Source organism: Anopheles bellator, chromosome 1, assembly GCF_943735745.2.
Source record: "Anopheles bellator chromosome 1, idAnoBellAS_SP24_06.2, whole genome shotgun sequence".
Taxonomy (NCBI): Eukaryota; Metazoa; Arthropoda; class Insecta; order Diptera; family Culicidae; genus Anopheles; species Anopheles bellator.
In genome coordinates this window covers 54405427-54423765 of record NC_071285.1, presented here as the reverse complement: position 1 = coordinate 54423765, position 18339 = coordinate 54405427, and the positions used below count along the sequence as shown (strand labels likewise).

Genomic DNA, 18339 nt, shown 5'->3' with positions numbered 1-18339 from the left:
ACTGAGAAATCACCAAATTGTACTAAACACCCCGTTCTTCTTGGGTCAACCTATCAGTAATGGGGTGTGAATGTGATCAAAAATCCGTAGAAAGCTAGCCATAGTCGGGGCTCACCATCAGCAGAAAATGCAAGGAAAACATCATTCAACTCTTTTTCTACGCAACTATAGTGTGTCAGTTGTTGAACGTGTTTATTAGTGTGTAAAATTTTAGACCCCAAACCCGTTTGGTAGGGCAACAAATTAACACGTGGCAGCGAGGAGAGATTTGAAAGTAAGCATTTCGAACGGACGATGGAGAGACCTTTTGCGCGAACTGCAACGCAGACGGAACCGGGAAAAGGGATCCACGCGAGGAAGTGTGCGACAAACCATTTCTCAACTCAACTATTGCGGAAGAAATACGTTTACTGTACGCACTGTCACTAACACTGTTTACTAACTTTTTTAGTATAAAGTGTCATTGACGATTGAACAGACGAAGATTGTAAAGTGTAAGGAAACAATGACCCCTGTACTTCTGTACCATACTTGCGTAGCTATGAATTTAACAATTTAGCAGTTCTACCTTTAAAATTCTCATCTTTCGAAGATGGTCTGTTGGGGCGGCTGTGGGACGAAGAGCGTACCGTTTGGTGTGCGGAGCAGCAGAGTGTTCTTTATAGAGCCAAGGAAACGTTTGAAACGTAGTAGTTCAGGTTGCAGAAGCGATTGATTTGAGTGTGGGTAGATGTGTGTAGCCATGGCGCAGAATTGATCATTAAATAATAAAACAAAAACAATATCAAGTATTTTCAAACATTCCGCATTCGTGATTTTATTCCTCTTTTATCGATTTGCCGAGTGCCGAGTGGAAAACCGTCAACATTCAAAAATTACTCGCTTGCACTCAACGGTTTTTCTTGCACGCAAGAAAGCTTCCAGTGGTGCGTGAACACAGCTCAGCAGGTTAGAGTGAGCGAGCCAGTTTCGACCACGCGCAGTGACGTTTTCTGCTCACCACAATTTTCAGCCTTTCTCACTGGCTCACAAGCTGTGAGGTAAAGCTTCCTTCTCTTTCACTCGACCTTTGGTACAGTCTGTTCCGTCACACAGTCTGTTCGGCGCAGTGTTTCGTTTTTATTTCAACACAAATTGGCAAACCCTTTGGCCGTCAAATACCGCGAAACACGTCCGCCGCCACCTAGTCCTAACAATGGCTGTCCTCGCGTCGGATCTCAAACTGCTGTGGCTCTACCGTGGAACGTTCGGTCAGGTAAGCAGCGCTCCGCTCCCGCCTGCATTGCTCCTTCTGGAGCGAGGCAGCTTCACGGGTTGGCCATCGGATTTCCCTCGGCCAAGGATATCACAGGATCACAAACAATCCCTAGGTGGGGGCGCACAGTGTCACTAGCTGACGCATGCAAACCCTACCGCTATTACTTTGTCACGGGTTCGGTCTGTGTTAAAATTTATGATCTTATATAATCGCAGTGCACAGTGCAAAAGCGAAGAAGAAAACGCGTTCCACAATCATCTTACCGAAGCGCCACCGTTTCCGCGGAGAAAAAAAAGCAGTTCTACATTTGCTCTTTATTTTACTGCCAGCCAAAAGGTGGCCACGGGTCAACGAGCAGCGGTAGGAAGGGGGCGAGTGTGGCACGCGGATCGCTTGACGATCACGCCGTTTCGCGCATTCATATTCAATTTGTCTTGACACGTTATCACTCCCCGCGCGCGCGCCGCGGTCGGAAGGTTAAGAAGGGAACGCGAATCAATTTCGAAGCCAAGGCGTTTTGATTAGACCCCGAATTAACGTTTGACTCGTGTCTGGCCCGGTTGCGGCAATCACAATTCACTTAACGCTCCGAAATTTTTGTTTATTTGCAGGTCAGAAATATTCACCTCGCGGTGGCCAGCAATGCGGCGGCAAAGAAGGTCAAGAAGTTCCAGATCTACCGCTGGAATCCGGATCAACCGGAGACGAAACCATTCAACCAGGTGGGTGCCGCGCCGCGCAATCCGGCCCAAACCAGTTACGCAATGCGGTTCTTTGCACGTTCACACGGGTCGGTGATCCTTTAGAACCGGTTCCTTGCATTTCAGCGCTCACGCGATGAATGTTTAATGCATTTTGCGCCCACCTAGGACGGGTTGCTGCGACGTTGCAGAGGCCAGTGGTAACGTGACTCGTATTCATTATATGCATTTTGTGCTCGTTTTAGACGTACGAAGTTGATCTGAATGCCTGCGGTCCGATGGTGCTGGATGCGCTGATCAAGATCAAGAATGAGATGGACCCGACACTAACCTTCCGTCGGTCGTGCCGGGAAGGAATTTGTGGGTCGTGTGCGATGAACATCGGGGGCACCAATACGCTCGCTTGCATTAGCAAGATCGACGCGGACAATCTGGACAAACCGACCAAGATCTATCCGCTGCCGCACATGTACGTGGTGAAGGATCTGGTGCCGGACATGAATAATTTCTACAACCAGTACCGCTCGATTCAGCCGTGGTTGCAGCGCAAGTGAGTAGTCGCGACCTCGGTGGCCCTTTCTCGGGGATCTGGGTTTCAACGGTGCACTTTTCTTTTTGCGGCAGGAACGAGAATACCGAGAAGAAGGGTGATGCCCAGTACCTTCAATCGGTGGACGATCGCGCCAAGCTGGACGGTCTGTACGAGTGCATTCTGTGTGCGTGCTGCTCCACGTCCTGTCCCTCGTACTGGTGGAACAGTGATAAGTATCTGGGACCGGCGGTGCTGATGCAGGCCTATCGGTGGATTATCGATTCGCGCGACGAGAGCACCGATGCCCGGCTGGATAAGCTCAAGGATCCGTTCAGTGTGTATCGGTGCCATACGATCATGAACTGCACGCGTACTTGCCCGAAGGGCCTCAACCCTGGCAAGGCTATCGCCGAGATCAAGAAACTGTTGTCCGGTATCGCAAAGAAGGACGCTCCCGGGCTCGAAACTGCGGCCCTTCACAGCAAGTAAGGTGCGCCAAAAAGCTATCCATACCACAAAGATACACACAAAGAGCGGAAAGTGGAAGGAAATGGTGTTGTGACACTAAAATCGACGCGTTAATGGATGCGAATATCTTCATCTCCTAAATCAAGGGAAGGGCCGGTACCTATTGGCAGGAATTGGCAACTTGCGGCCACCAGTGCCCCATTGGGACACAAAATGGTGTGACGAATTCAAATGAACTACCAAAAACATGGAAGAAAGTACTGTTAGTAATGGACGTTATTCGGTTCAGCTTAGTTTAGTTTGCTGTTAGGTATTCAACGTCGATAGCATCTTCTCCACACAGAACACAAACCCCCCGATAAGGAGCCCGCTAACCATCCGCTGGGGTGATTCAATGTCGACATTATTTATTTATGTTTTTCGTAGCAAAAAAGGCGAAACAATAAAGAAACGGATGGAAATGCCCACTGTTGGCAGCTTTAAATGATTTTTTTTCTTCTGTATTATAGAGACTTTGAACTCTATTAGCCTAACATTCGGCTCTTGGATTTAAATGATTTTATTCCGGTTCTCGCAAAAAAAGGGCCGAAAGTAACGCTGTACTCTCCGCTAAGAGCGAAAGTGAATTTCGCGGAACAGCTGGCAACACGGCCGTGGCGTTGACAGTTGAATTTGAATTCGGTGACGTCATTTATTGCCATTCCAAATGAAGCGCTTGTGAAAAATCGTGCAGGACCAAAAAAATCTTTGTTCACTCTCACGGTGATTCGGTAGCAAAAGGCTCGTCTCGCTGATTTTATATGTCTCTAAACATCGCCGCCAGGCGATTGTTTCGGTCGCTGTAACATCTTGCCTGTCAATACGGAGCGTTACGTTACGCGTTACGCGTTGGTTTGTGACAGATGAAGTTTCACCTTTTTCGTTTGCGCTTCGAGGGTGAGGCTGCGTCTCGCGATTCGGTGAAATAATGGATTAAATTCGTGTTGCAAAAGCCATCGTGATCGGATAGAAACGTGTTAAAAAGTTGCCCCAATCCACCGTGCATGCAGGTAAGGTGAAAAATCAAAGCTAAAGTATCGGGAAAGTGCGAAAAACGACATTAAAATAAGCCCCCGGTTCGCTTCGTGTGAATCAAACGGTTTCGGCTGCCTTTGCTTGTGGTAGTGCGCTACTGAGCGTGTGTGCGGCGCGTCGTGCGTCGCGGTGCGGTTTGTTTGTGCTCTCCGGTGTGGCTTTCAACCCGCGAGTCGATTCAAAGCAGGCTGTGTGGCTATTGTATAGTTTCCCTCCATTTTGACGACGAAACGAGCGCGGCCTGCGCCCAAGCGGTTCAAGAGACTTTTTGTTTATTTTTAAACCGCGCCCCATCGCGGCCAGCCACACGATCACTTCCTGTGCGTCTCGCTCGGATCGTACAGTTCTCATTCCTTCACCTCCGGGCAATCGATTGATGTCGGAAGTCTCGCGCTTATGCTGGCCCTTGAACGGTTAGCATCGCATGCTGTGTGTGCTTGGATGATTGCTAAATGTTGATCGCGCCTACACAGCACTGGGTGGCCGCCGAATTAAAATTCTACTCACAAGCACTAAACCGGTCTGCGCCGTGTCGCTCCGCAGGGAAGAAGGTGGTATTGAAATTTAAAACACCCATCGAAAGATAACCGGCAGTCTTCGTTAAGATAGTGAAACTTCGGCTGAGGAACAGCCAGCACACGCAGCGATGATGAGGCAAGAAGAAGACGTGATAACGAAGTAGGCCCGTGTCTGGAGAGAAGACCGATTAGAAATTTAAACTGCAAACCCGTTGCCAGTATGGGCTACGCCGGCGGACCAACGGATTGTTTTTAAAGCGAAAAAGCGCGTTAATTTCGCGGCTAATACTAACACAGCCACGCAAAGGCTGTACGAAGGAAACGGTGCAAAACGGTGACGCACTTGTGTTTGGGTTGAACCTATTTTTATGGATGCGTCCCATCGCAGCAGGCCTGTATGAACATGTTTTGCGGTGATTGTTCTCGGCGCCGAAAGATTCCACTTACGATGCGCAATCCGATGCACAGAAGACCTTATTTTTATTCGCAGCCAGGGGCACCGCAGGAGAGATGTGATGTGCGATTCGCAACTCGTTGAAGCATTCGAAAGGAACATGTGAAAACATGGTGTGAATCACAGGATGCTGTCCGTTGCAGACAGCCACACGCGGTGCCAGGGCTGTCGTCATGGAAGAATATTATGTAAATCAAAATGTAGTCACTTTATTATAAAAGAAAATTATAGCACAATTCTTGATGGAACAAACGGCGCTACTTATACAGGTTCGCACGTGCGAAGCGTTAATTACAAGTTCTGGTTCCCCTGTGTCGGATCGAATTTCAATGCCAACGCTCTACCGTTGCGGTTAAGTGTAAACTGCTTTTAGATGTGTGAGGAAGCGGGCGCCTCCGAATGAGTCACGTGTAAACGAGTTGTGTTAGCGTATGTTTGTTTATGTGCTGTCGTAAGTTATGCTACGGCAAGAGGCCGGTTGCGCCACCTGTGGTGTTGTAGCATTTGTTTACCTTCCTTTTATGGAGGTTCTCAAGATAGCGAAGACGGTGATCATCACGTTATCTTTACTTTATCTATTTGCAGATGATTTGGAAGGGCTGAACGAGCGAGAGAAAGAGAAAACAAGCATAAAAAGGCGAACAGCCGAAACGAGGTAGAAAAAGCAGAAACACCATGTCAGAACCACAGGTCGAGTCCGTAGAAACGCGGCACCGTTCGCGTTCCAAGACGCCCATCTTCAACTTGCGCGTCAGCGCAGAACGTGAGCAGAACGGGGCAGATGCTTCGCCCGGTCGCAAAGTACATAAAAAACCTACCGTTGGCATGATCGAAGAAAAGGACGAACTACAGTCCGGTCAGACTCCGGAGAAATCGGTCGGTGGACAGACTCGTAGCACTGCGGTACGCAAAACGCGCGTCGTAACGTCCGATTACTCCTCGGATGATATATCCCCAGAGCGGGTACGGGCGGCGGCGGCTGCCCTCGTTGCGAATGCCAACGAGCAGTTGGCCAAAACGAGCGCACAGTTGTCGCAATCTACCGTTACAACCACCTCGACCACAACAACGTCAGTCGTCATGCGTGGTGGAACTCAGCAGCAAGAGCAAACACAAAAGATCACAGCCTCGAAAGTGGTCGTGAATGACTCCGCTGTTGCTTCAACCTCACCAAAGAAAGATGTCACTGGACCACAGATCACTGCGCTTCCGACAACTAGCGTTACCCAGGAGTCTAAGATGGGTACCGCTAAAAAGGTCACTACAGGCATTCGCACGAGCACCCCGAAAAATGCAGCTCCGGTTACCCGCTCCTCCACAAAGGTGGTGCTCACTCCGGAGGAACTGCAGCAGTTCGTTGCCTACAAAGAGTACCGGGAAGCGGGTGAATATTGGAACAAGTATCCAAAAACCGATTACACTTACTCCGAGCTGTCGCCACACCGCCGTGAACTGGCCCAAGGAATGGTTGCCATGCCGAACATGTCGCGCCCAAGCCTCTTCAAACACGCCGAACGCGTGCAGACGATGATCCAGCGTGATCCGATGCGCGAGGCGTACATTCGTGAACGTTACACCGCGGGTAAACTGTTTGGCACCCGCCGGCAGGATTCGGACTCGTACGATTCTACCGACGAACTCGACAGCTCTGACTATCGGCGGCAGTTACGTCTCAACGCAGAAGGTCGATCGGTCGTCAGTCGGTTCTTCCTTACGATCGTGACGTTCCTCTACAGTTGCTTCAACTCGTTCCGGACGCTGTTCGTGAAAAGGACGGATGAGCGCCAACAGTACTATACGCGCATCGAGGACGAACGAGGTAAGTGATCGTGTTTTGCGACGATCGATCGACGTTTGTTAACGCTTTTGTCTTTCCACTACAGGCTTCTTCACTCGCGTGTACGGACACGTTGCGTCGTTCTTCATCAGCGTGTTCAAGCGCATCTATCTGCTGATCTCTTCCGTACTCTTCCTGGACGCCTGGTTGCTGCAGACGGCAGCCACCGGCACCGAGCAGCAGCAACAGGCGGTCGGTCAACGGAAGCGCCGCTATTTGCTGTTTCTGCTCGTACTGTTGCCGTTTTTGCTGATCGGAGGTAAGTTCGTTTTCACTTTTGCTAAGTGGCATATTTTTCGGATGTTTAGCCACGACGCACGGATTTGTGATTTTTTTGCCCCCCCCCCAAAAACCTCTATCTTTGGACCAAAAATCCAGAATTAGATGAAAATAGTTTCAAAGAAATCGTTTTCTTTAATTTACTTTAATTTCCGAATTAAGAAAATAAGAAACAGAACATGTCATTATTGTCATTTGGTTGGTACTGGGTTTCTTTCTTTTTACTCTTCTGGCTCTTGTTTCTCAATATTGACTCTTTCTCGTTAATCAGCTCATTTTCTTTATTTAGAGCCGAATGTTAGGCGATTACAGCCCAAAGTCTCTATAATACCAGAGAAAAAAAAATCTCATTTTCTTTGATCCCTTCCTGGTCCTCTCTTTCTCTCTTTCTCTCTTAACACAGGTACCCTTCTTTATGTCGATCCTTCCGCATTGGAAACGGTTCGCGATAGTCTTCCGACCGTTGAATTAAAGCTTCCAAATCTTCCCGCTCTTCCGGAACTGCCAAGCGTACCCCTGCCGGAAGTCGACACGGTCAAGCAGTATGTCGGCGACCGGTGGTCCGATCTGTCGCACTTCACCGCTCATCACTTCGATCAGCTGAAACTGGCCACCCAAAACTCTGTCGAGTCCGTCCGCCAGCTGGTGCTGGGCGAAGACGAATCAAGTGCATAATTTGGTGTACTTTGTTCCAGCCCTGCAGCTGGTCAATTCTTCTTTTTTCTCTCTTCTACGTTTTGCCATTTTATTAGCGGTGCATTTATGATGCACTTAGTTTAGACGTTAGTGTTAATACCATGTTTATTGCGGTACACACGCGGTACACGCGTGCTGCGGCCGATCAATTTTGTTCTCTGAGCATTTCGCTACATCACACTTTTCGGAGCAAAAGCACACCGAATCATAATATTATTTTCTTTTGTGCCCCAAAAGCGCATTCGATGCGCGTGACTGATCATATAAACCCACTGACGGTACCATATCGGAATGAAAATGGCCTTGTTACACTACACAGAAAGCATTAAAAACCAAGAGAACGGATAGAGGAAACGCAGTCATTTTCAGATTTTATTTGCACTCTCCATTTGATTGATTTAGCCACATATTAGCCCACGGAGCTTATAAGCTTTTAATTGTCTTTTGTTTTTCTACTATTATCCACTTGCACGTGTTGTATGATTCAATTTGTTCCGTTCAGCGTCTCTTTTGTGTTTAAGCTTGTTTATCAAATAATTTGCACCGCAGCTCTGCTGCTTTGAAGGATGATAAGAATGTAATTAAATGAAAACTCATAGTACAATAAATGTTGGGCAAACAATCACTCACTGTGCTTGTGTGCGTGGCCCACTGAAGCGCCTCCGACACGTGTGCAATAATTTCTTTTTCACCAAACCATGATCTAACGCAAGATCACAGATATTACGTACGGGATCAGTTCCTTCACAGAACCTAGAGAGAGATACTGTGTTCCGAGCTCTTAACGCTTAGCGAACTGCGTAGTCGGCAGGTAAGCATAGAATTTTTTATGTTTTCCTCACTGTTTACTAGTCACTGCTTTCCTTCTTTTCTCGATTGTCCCATCGTTTGTTTCATTTTTAATCTGTCCTATCCCATTGTGCTGTGTCGTGGTTTGTGGAACGCTCGTCCTCTATCCTTCTCTTGCTTAATAAAATATCTAAAATCTTGAGTGGGTTTGTCGTTGTCAGAAAACAATCATTTAACCACCATTTTCATGCTTCAACATTTGAGTTGAGTGCCCTTAAAGTTGACGGAATTGGTTGTGGATGAATCGAGGTGATGCGGTGTGCGCAGAAAAGGCTTAGAGGGCGAGTTCTGTTCCCATTTTTTCCTGTTCCTTCCCCGTATTCCTTTCAACCTGTAATCGGACCTACTTTGCTACGTTTTTCACAAACTTTTGGTCATTTTTAGCCTACCTCCTGGCGGACGAGGAGCAAACCATCGTACTTCCGGCATCGTCGCGCGCCACAATGGCACTGTCATCGCTATCGCGGGTCCTTCCGGACGGTATTAAGAAAACGGAAGCGACCGTAGAGCAGCTGTACCATTACGTTAGTAGCGCAACGACCGATAGTTGGCCGACGCTCAGTTTACCTACCGTCGTCTGGTCATTTGTGCCATCCTTTGCCTGGTTAACGAACTTAGCGTGGCCCTTGTGGCCTCGAAGCACTGCCAGCAGCAATCAGCAAACATCGGCTCTTCGCGACACGTTGCGGAATACTCTTAGCAAGGAAGAATACAACGAGCTAATGCATCACATCGATGCATACATTGATGGGCTGATGGAGCAGAAGTACGCCTCTAGGATGGCCAACCAGGAGAATCAGCCAAAGGAAGATGCTATCACGCCGGAAATAACGGTACACATGGCGCACATTATCGAGCAAAGTTTAAAGTCATACAACTATCAGCTCACGGATAATGACATAGAAAAGGTGGCACAGAAAGTGCACCAAACGCTTCTGCTCAGTTACCCGAAGTTGTTTGAACAAGGCTCTAAGAAGGAATCGGCGGAAAGTAAAGTTACGCTGTCGAAGGAATACATTGCGCAGATACATCGATTAGTTGAGCAGCAGATAAGCGTTACCAACAACCAGTACGTTATCACTGGGCCACAGTTGGAAGATCTCCTTACGAGGATACTTTCGTCCGAGCGACTCCTCGCGCTAATCGATCAAAGAATCGACACGAAGCACGAGGAGGCCACTCGCGTCGAAAGCGAACAGCGCGATGCGCTTGTCGATGCGTTGCGCAAGGAATTGACCGATATTAAAGCCCACTTCAACGAGCAACTGTTGAGCAGTAGCTTACAGTGGGAAGAACGGTTACGTCTCGTCTCGCAAAACCAGGCTCAACTCGACGATCAGCTGCGAGCGTATCGATTGGAGAACGATCGGCTCTACCAAAAGCTGCTGGCCGATATCGATGGCCGGCTAGGAGCGCTGCGTACCGAACGCTTTGAGGGCATAAATCGGGTGGTCCGGGAAAACATTCTCACCATTCTCGGTCTCAACGTGCAACAGGACATCCCTGACGGTGATCTTCGATCGTGGATCAACGGCGTGTTCGTGGCACGGGAACACTTGGAGCAACGGTTGGTGGAGTTGCGTGAAACGGTGAAGGTAGATCGTCAGGCAGATATCGATCAAAATGCTGCTCGACTAATGAAGGACATTGGGGATGAAATCCGCTCGGAGATGTTGGCACGCTTGGAGGAAGTGCGATCGGAAGCTGTTGACGCAGTCAGAACAAAAACGGATCATTCCGATGATGTTGGCAGTGGTGGTGTTGGTGGCGGGACATTGACCGAGGATGACGTTAAGCGGATTGTGCGTGATGCACTCGTCATCTACGATGCCGATAAGACGGGGCGCGTCGATTACGCACTGGAAACGGCCGGTGGTCAGGTGCTTTCGACGCGCTGCACCGAAAACTACAAGTCTCATTCGGCCGAGTTTCGCATCTTTGGCATACCGATCTGGTACCCGTCCAATACACCGCGCACCGTTATTTCACCCACGATGGAACCCGGGCAGTGCTGGGCCTTTCAAGGGTTCCCCGGTTATCTGGGTAAGTGCTCCGCTATCCACTTTCCTGTTTCGCTTGCCATGTGTAGTCGTTGTTGAACTCCGCTGAAGAATTCCTGGTACTTTGCGATCATCATCTCATCATGCAACCTGCGGCATCGCTCCATAAACTCACTGGCCGGCCGTTTGTCCTTTCGCATCACTTTCAACTTTTCGTTCCGTTTCTATTTTCTCTATTTCTAGTCATACAATTAAACACCCGAATATTCGTGACGGGCTTCACTCTGGAGCATATCTCTAAGCTGCTTGTAGCCAACGGATCGATTAGTTCGGCCCCAAAAGCGTTTACCGTTTGGGTAGGTTTTTTTCTCTCTTCTTTCGTCCTTATTCTCTTTGGTTGTGGTGGTAAAATGCGTCATTTGAATCTCATTCAATTTCCTAACGTGTCTTTCGGCCGCTTCGACGCAAATAGTTGCATGCTCCTTAGCCGTGTTTTGACTCAAAGTAGTGTAGGGGTCCCATTATTTGGACCGACCTTATTCGAATGTGATGCCGTTTGGTAACTTGCAAATCGTGGATTTTCTTCTTCTCCGCAACTCCGCAGGGTCTACAAAATCTAAACGACCCCGAGCCCGTGCTCCTGGGCAGCTATGAATATCGGGACGAGCCGGACAGCAGCCTCCAGTACTTCCCGGTGCAGAACAAACAGTGGCAGGAACCGCTGCAGATCGTCGAGCTTCGTATCGAGTCAAACCATGGAAACGTGCAGTACACGTGTCTGTACCGGTTTCGGGTGCACGGCACCAAGACTTAGGACGAGAGAGGACGAAACCGGGAAGGCAATGATGTCTTTTTCGCCCAGGGCCCACTAAGTGTCAGTCATTTGCCAGCAGCTACAACGTATTTGTTGCGACAGGTCCTACCCGTCTGTACCCGGTTGGGGGGTACATTTCTTTTTATGTGAATTTTATGTATTTATTTGTCAGTTTCATTCACGTCTTTACGTCTTAATTTTGTACATCGATTGGTTTCGCGTTCGAATTGCCAACCGATTGCGGAACCACTCGAACATCGTCGCCTAGTGTATTGTATTGATGTCCTTTTAAGATGTAAACTTTTTAATACTGTTTTGTTGTTCGTTTTTATTTAACTCTCAATGCACGCAATACCATTGATTATGATTAACAATTGTTTATGATACGAATGTGTCGTCGAGGCAAGGGCGGTTCGCGTATGCACCACAGAACCACTCTTGCAGTATCTTGCAATACTGTACAAAGATTAGTTTAGAGTGTCTTCAGTTTGCTTTTGTCTACTCTACGCTTTCATCACATTTTACACATTTATAAATCCGCTGTTCTATGGAATGTTTCTATTCTGGTTTGATTCCGTTTAAGGGTCGGAAGGATGGTTTGTGTGTCTTTTAACAATGTTTAAAACCTTGAACCTGTTCTTTCCTTGTCCTGAACGACAATAGTTTAAGAAATTCGTACTCGCCCGCCCGCTTAGGTCCGCAACTTGTCCGATATTATTTTTGTATAAACGGCAATGCTCTTGAAACTACTTAAGCGAAAGACGTTTTTAAACTATTTTACGACGTACTGAAATCGTGTGATCGTGTGATGTACCAGAGATGCCTTAGGAACGAACTATTTGCAGGACCTTTACTAACATCAAAACTCGAGTGGTTACTAACCAATTACTAATACAGGAAGTTGAACAGTTAAAACATGTCCTATACTAGGAGTAACAATCGCATGGTTGAAAAATTGTCTGTCCAGGGTGTGGATTCAACGCATCACGGTGAACCAAGTAAATGAAAACTGGCAGACCAATAGATGTTGGTATAGTTACAACTCACTTCATTCCTTCGTTCGAAATTCACCTTAATTTGGCCATTAAGAAGTTTTGTAATAACCCTAATGTAAAGTTGTATGTATTTTTTGAGTTGTTTGTTTGGTAGAACGAATTTATACGATTTTAATTCTTGTTTTCAAGTACAAACTGGTGTTCAGAGCGTGACACCAAGAATAGTATCGAGTAGGTTTTGTTGTCGAAGTATGAGTTAATAAAATGAATAAGTGACTCAATAATGCACGTTGCAAAGAAACAATCAGGATTGGTCTAGAAATGGTCCTCGAGGACAAAAGAAATCAAAGAAATAGCCCTCTAAATATGTAATTCAATAGCATAACACCATCGTAGGTAAGTGGTAACATAAGTCCTAATAAAGAAAAATGTGGCCGACCGTGTGCGGTACGATAAATGGTTTAATAGTTCTCTTCTGTTACACATTCAACACAACGACGATGGCCAGATTCCTTATCGTTCTACGGCCAACACAACGCGAGTTATGTTTCGGGTTCGAATTTTACGAGTCGTTTCTTCGGCTGATCAAGATAGACCAATTTATTGAATAAAATGAAACACGCGTTGTCGATCGTCGATGCTGACTTAGCGACTTTGCGGGTGTCGACTCCGGCCTGAAGTTGCTTGGCTAAGCGGGCTGCTGGCGCTGGTCGTAGTTGCCCGCTACTCACGCCCGATGTGGCGGTTGCCGATCATATACGTCACCGAGAATGGCGATTGTCTGAAAAGGATGAGTAATAAAAAATGAAAAGAGAAGCCGATCGTTCGAAACGGAGGAATAACGGGAGGCGGGAAGGGAAGCCGATCGGACGTCATCGAGAAGTCCGATCCTCTGAAACGCCGGATAGTCGCAAAATGAGAATGAAATAGGGCGCGTGGCGAAGCTCGCCGGGACCAGCTAGTTATTATATAAAGTTTATTTTCGACGACTATGCAATCGTTTAATTTTGCGTGACAGGCTCATAACCTGTATTAGCCTAGTGAGTGGACACTAGGAACAAAGTCGTTTCCCCAGACGAGGGATGCTTCCTTCCGAAACAAGCGGAGTGCAGCGTATTGTTTGCCTACACAGAGAAAAACCCGAAGTCCAAACCAAACAAAACGGCCCGTTTGCTCCCTCTCAGCTTCAGCTTGTTAGAGGTCAGCACAAATTCCCTGTGGCCCCCGGTTGCCGTTTGGATTATCCCTGGCACCGACGGAAGGGTGCATGCTGCTGCAAAGCAATACAGAAACGACGCTGGTTTGTGTGCCCTCCTTTGCACTGCAGTTTTTCTCTCGTCCGTTCGGTTCGGTTTTTGCCGACTTTACGAATCCACAAGCGCCTCGCTGGTGGCAGTGCGCAGTGTACCCGCCTGAGAACTGCAGTTAATTTGTGCATCTTTAAAGCGTGTCGCCAGTGCACAGTGAGGAGAGGTGCATTAAGCCCCAAGAGTGGCCGAGCAAAGCTCGCGGCTCTGCGGATGGGGAAGAGAAAGTGTCAAAGAAAATTACCAACCCACCGCCGCTCACGGGCCGAGGACGTACCACCCACGATCCGGCCATGAAGATGGGAATGTGAAATGAATATTTCATTATTCAAATGCCTCGAGCGATTAGCGCGGGAAATGTTGCTGCTGCTGCTGCTGGCAGGAGGTGAGATTCGAAACTTTGTTCCATTGCCTGGCTCTCGGGTCTCGCTCTTCGACGGATAAACTTGCGAGGCAAGAATCCGTCGACATAAATATTTAGCTACTATCATTAAGTTTTAACACTTGATCGCTGCGAAAGGGGTTCAGTTACGCCTCGGGAATCGGATGATTTAATTAAAAGTAAGCTACAAACGTTACACGCGTGAGTAGGTAAATGCTGAAGCTTTCAATGCATCTATTCCTTTATGAAGTATTGGAGCATACTGTACTTCAATAGTAAATTAACATGAAAATTCATTAAACCATTCATACGGAGAGGCCCTTTTAATGTCTTGAGTACCACTAATGAAACCATCTCTCTTATGTTTATGAATTGGGGCTGCTGTTCAACTAGAATGTTTCCTGCTCGTAACAATAATGGAAAGAATGTTTTTCAACAACTTTCTCTTGCGTCACAAATATTGATCCCGACTCAGTGTCTGTATGATCTCGCTCCATTTGGTTTCCGTTGATGTTTTTGGATGTCTCGAGCAGGCGGGCGTGCGGTTCTTCGGTCTATTTTTGGCCAACAACGCTTTCCGGTGAGCTTCTCCGGTTCCGGTTCGCATGAAAAATGATGCTTCTCTGTTATTTTCCAAACAACAAAAGAAATCAAATTAGGGAATAGTAAAACAGAGTGAAACGTAAACAGCAACAGCGCGGTGTACAATATTGACGCTCAATAGTGAATCCTTCGCGTCGGACGAGCGTGACGAACCGGTCCGAGGGTTTCTTTTCTGGCTAAATTTGTTTCCTACCGTTTACTAGAAAAGCGAACATTTCTTGGTGCAAAACAATTTCTGTATTAAATTTATATGATTATTACAGACTGAAAGAACGATACATTCGACGACTACACCAACGGAAGGTTCCGGGGCAAGCAGCGGTTGCAAATGTAGCGAAATGTGCATAAATAGCGATGAAGTATTCATTCTGAAATGCCTTCTGGTGCGACCGACCGCCCGATGAGGTCAGCGCTGTTCGTTAAGGACATTCGTGATGCTGATGGCGATGATTTGGCTGTTGTGTCGAAAGAACGGGATGTAAACCCCGATACCCACCCCGACGGATGCCGTCCGGTGATAAGCAAGTGAACTGTGAACCGTCCGCAATCATCTCCCGCAACCGTTTGGGTTGTGATGACGGACGGAAAATGGAAATCTAGACATTATCTCCGGCTGTGTTCTCGTGGCCCGGCAATGGTCGTAAAATTTTTGGCACTAAAACCGTGGCTTTGGCATTCGATTATTCCGGCAATCGATACGCACGGGAAAGTTCGTTAACGATCTGCCTCGGAGCCCGATCTTGTGTCGGAGGTCCGAAATGTAATCAGACGCCGAAAAGAAGGATCAGAGGAGAGAAAAAAAGGCAAAATCAAATCGGATCTTTTAATGAAAACGATAAGGGGTTCGACCGTTCGTTAATCGAACAGAAACAAGAATGGCCACAGGCCACATTAAGAGGATGGCCAAAGGTCTAGGATTACCGCCTCGGTTAAATCCCGGAAGATCCACCACAAAGCCACTGCCTCGGAGCATCCGTTTGGGAACATCAGTTTGCAAATAATTTGGTGTGCAAAGGTCACCAGCTCTCTCGGCCCTACGGTGATACACTCACACTTGGACAAATGGAAATTGTGGTTCCTGGCGGTAATGCGTCCGATGATGCGACACTGCAAATGTCACGATCTGCCAGCAGGTGACAGTGATGAGGGTTTTCCAGGCCAACATTTTTCTATTGTTTCTCCATTGTGGGTTGCCCGGCCCCCACCACCCACGAAGGCATGCAAATTGCACACATCTATCGGCCGTAACAAAATGTCATCACCTTTCGCCACAAAGCCAACGGACGTCTCACACCGGGAATAGGGATTTCCCTTCATCCCAGGCGGCTCCTTCGGGGTTAGCGGCTAATGTGGAACAGTCTGTGTCCTTGTGAACACATTTCAATTCGCGCCGCGCTAAGGGCTAGTTGGATGAAGGCACAGAAAAGGGCATAAGAATTCGATTAACTAGCTTCACGGCTCTGATTCCATCATTCGAGGGAGGAAGTTATTTAGAATATTCAAATTAAGGCCCCCGTCTACGGAGGCGTAATGAGTATCGGGGCAGCGAGGCGAGGCCTATTACATCAATTAATGCAAATATAATTGGCCTCCGGAATTAAGCCACCCCATCCGCTGGCTGGCTCACCGCCGGACGGACGAACGTTGAGGAAATTGCCATGCTTACACATCTATTTAACATCGCTCATCTTCCTGGACGCGAGTTTTCATTTTTACCCCCGAATGACTTCGGTCCCTCTGGGCGAAATGTGAAATCGATTCGCAGCCAGCCAGCCAGCCAGCCAGTCAGCCATTTGCTAACGGATGACACCAGAGCGCACATCGTCAATCGGCAATCTGCTGGGAGTAGTTGGCCTTCAAAAGATTTTCCCATTTTACGACCCGATGACGGCGACGGCGGCGACGATGCTTTCGCTGGGATTCCGACGATGGCAAGGACGGCACGGCAGCGTCGGAAAATGCGCGAGAGTGAGAGAAGAGCCAAATGGAGCACATTTCCCGAGAGAAGAGGTGGCTGGCCCTCTCTGTTGATGGTGCGAGGACTGTGTGCGTAGTTTGTTTGTTGTTTTGTATCGATTTTTCGTTCCCCTCTCGTGGAAAACCCGAACGGAGTCATCGCTCTCACTCTCTCTCACTCTCTCTGACCAGTCGGAGACAGAGTTGGTGAAAAGTGGAGAAAATATACACAAACGCGCTGAATAATGAAGCATACGACAAGGAAGGGATCCAAGGAAAGTTGTGATGTTTCTCATCAACCAAAAAAAAGGAACGGTTCTGGTAGCTGCGCTGGAGAAAGGCGTTCGCTGCGTGTATTTGTGTTAAAGGCGCTGACGCTTACGCCAGGTGGTGAAACAGTGATTGGAGGCACTGCTTGGCGGTGGCCAAAATCGCGAACCTTAAACAATCCTTTTTGGTACAACGATGTGAGTAGATTGATAATTTAACTCTTATTTTCCGTACCGCTGCTGAAACTTTTCTCCAAATTTCGTTGAATGTGCCATTGCTAGCCAAACGAAACAGGACCCACTTTTCGCAATACTTATAATCTTCCTCTAGACGAGTCCCCAGGCTCACTTCTTCCCCGGCGTGTGCCACAGTGTGTGCGTCACATTTTCCACACGTGTAAACAATCGGCGTGTCCCTTCGGGGCCCAAAAAAAAAAACCCGTGCGTTCTCAATTCGCATCAAGGATGTGTGGTGGAAAATCGCTTTTCCTCGCTCCAACTTGGAAGTCTCTCTCTCTCTCATCTCATCTCACCTGTGTCAGTTTCTCCCGCTCAGGTGACTCTGTCTCCGAATGACAGCAGGCGCTCTCTCTCTCTCTCGCTCTCTCGATTTGACGCAGCGTCGATTTCACATTTCACGATAAACGTCAGAGTCTCAGTATGTCGTGTCGAGTCGTGTCACACGGTCGAGCCAGTGTGCGTGCGAAGTGCGTTCGCGAGTGGGGCGCCATTTGGTGGGTTAGTAACATCGCCGTGGTCGCCGTGAATTTTTTTTCCTGTTCGCCCGACCGCGAGTCTCAGCAGTCGTGTCGTGCCAAATCGATTGTGTTCTGTGCGTGCCCGTGTGCGAGTGTGTGCGTAGAATTGCGTGTTAGAGCGAGCGAGAGAGAGCGAGAGAGAGCGGCCGAGTGAGAGCGGGCGCGCCACAGGCGAGCGAGTGAGACAGGTGAGACAGGCGACAATCCTTTTCTGTGGCTGGCCGGAAAGGTGGGGGAGAAGTGTTCTTAGGGGGCCCCGCGAGCGTTTTTGGGCGGAAGTGACGCTTACGGGGCGCGAGAAGAGCGGCGGCGGAAAGCGACACAGCCAGTTCGTGCACAAGATTTACGTCTGCCGGTCGGTCGGTCGGTCGGTGGTTGGCTTTTGTGGGTTTTCTTCCGTTCTTGTTCCTTCGTTGGCTGCACCATTCGAATCGGTCTGGCGATCTGGGCGCCAGCGACGCAATTTGTGCCGTCCTTGTTGATCCGAAAAACGGAAGAAATCCTGCCGGGGTTCCGTTACATCCTGTCCGCGCGCAGAGAGTGGCGTGAAAACCACTAACCTCCGTGTGTGTGCTTGTGAATATTCCGT

General features: G+C 48.1%; 2 protein-coding genes across 2 annotated transcripts; both read left to right on the top strand.

Annotated features, from left to right (window-relative positions):
- Window positions 1-1092: 1092 nt before the first annotated feature.
- LOC131206174 (succinate dehydrogenase [ubiquinone] iron-sulfur subunit, mitochondrial) lies at window positions 1093-3443 on the top strand. Its single transcript, XM_058198613.1, has 4 exons — window positions 1093-1255; window positions 1870-1980; window positions 2205-2509; window positions 2584-3443. Exons 1-4 carry the CDS (start codon window positions 1196-1198, stop codon window positions 2978-2980), a joined length of 873 nt encoding a protein of 290 aa, XP_058054596.1. The 5' UTR covers window positions 1093-1195; the 3' UTR covers window positions 2981-3443.
- A 445-nt stretch (window positions 3444-3888) lies between these two features.
- On the top strand, window positions 3889-12725 carry LOC131206464 (klaroid protein). The gene is made up of 7 exons (XM_058199021.1): window positions 3889-4008; window positions 5591-6824; window positions 6889-7101; window positions 9051-9270; window positions 9307-10709; window positions 10910-11022; window positions 11271-12725. Exons 2-7 carry the CDS (start codon window positions 5681-5683, stop codon window positions 11478-11480), a joined length of 3303 nt encoding a protein of 1100 aa, XP_058055004.1. The 5' UTR covers window positions 3889-4008; window positions 5591-5680; the 3' UTR covers window positions 11481-12725.
- The last annotated feature ends 5614 nt before the right edge of the window (window positions 12726-18339 follow it).

Excerpts from the sequence above, each read along its gene's own strand:
- LOC131206174 (XM_058198613.1), top strand. The coding sequence starts at position 1,196 with ATGGCTGTCCTCGCGTCGGATCTCAAACTGCTGTGGCTCTACCGTGGA. Across the intron at positions 1,256-1,869 it reads ACCGTGGAACGTTCGGTCAG|GTCAGAAATATTCACCTCGC; the intron begins GTAAGCAGCGCT and ends GTTTATTTGCAG. Across the intron at positions 1,981-2,204 it reads AGACGAAACCATTCAACCAG|ACGTACGAAGTTGATCTGAA; the intron begins GTGGGTGCCGCG and ends TGCTCGTTTTAG.
- LOC131206464 (XM_058199021.1), top strand. The coding sequence starts at position 5,681 with ATGTCAGAACCACAGGTCGAGTCCGTAGAAACGCGGCACCGTTCGCGT. Across the intron at positions 6,825-6,888 it reads GCGCATCGAGGACGAACGAG|GCTTCTTCACTCGCGTGTAC; the intron begins GTAAGTGATCGT and ends TTTCCACTACAG. Across the intron at positions 11,023-11,270 it reads CAAAAGCGTTTACCGTTTGG|GGTCTACAAAATCTAAACGA; the intron begins GTAGGTTTTTTT and ends GCAACTCCGCAG.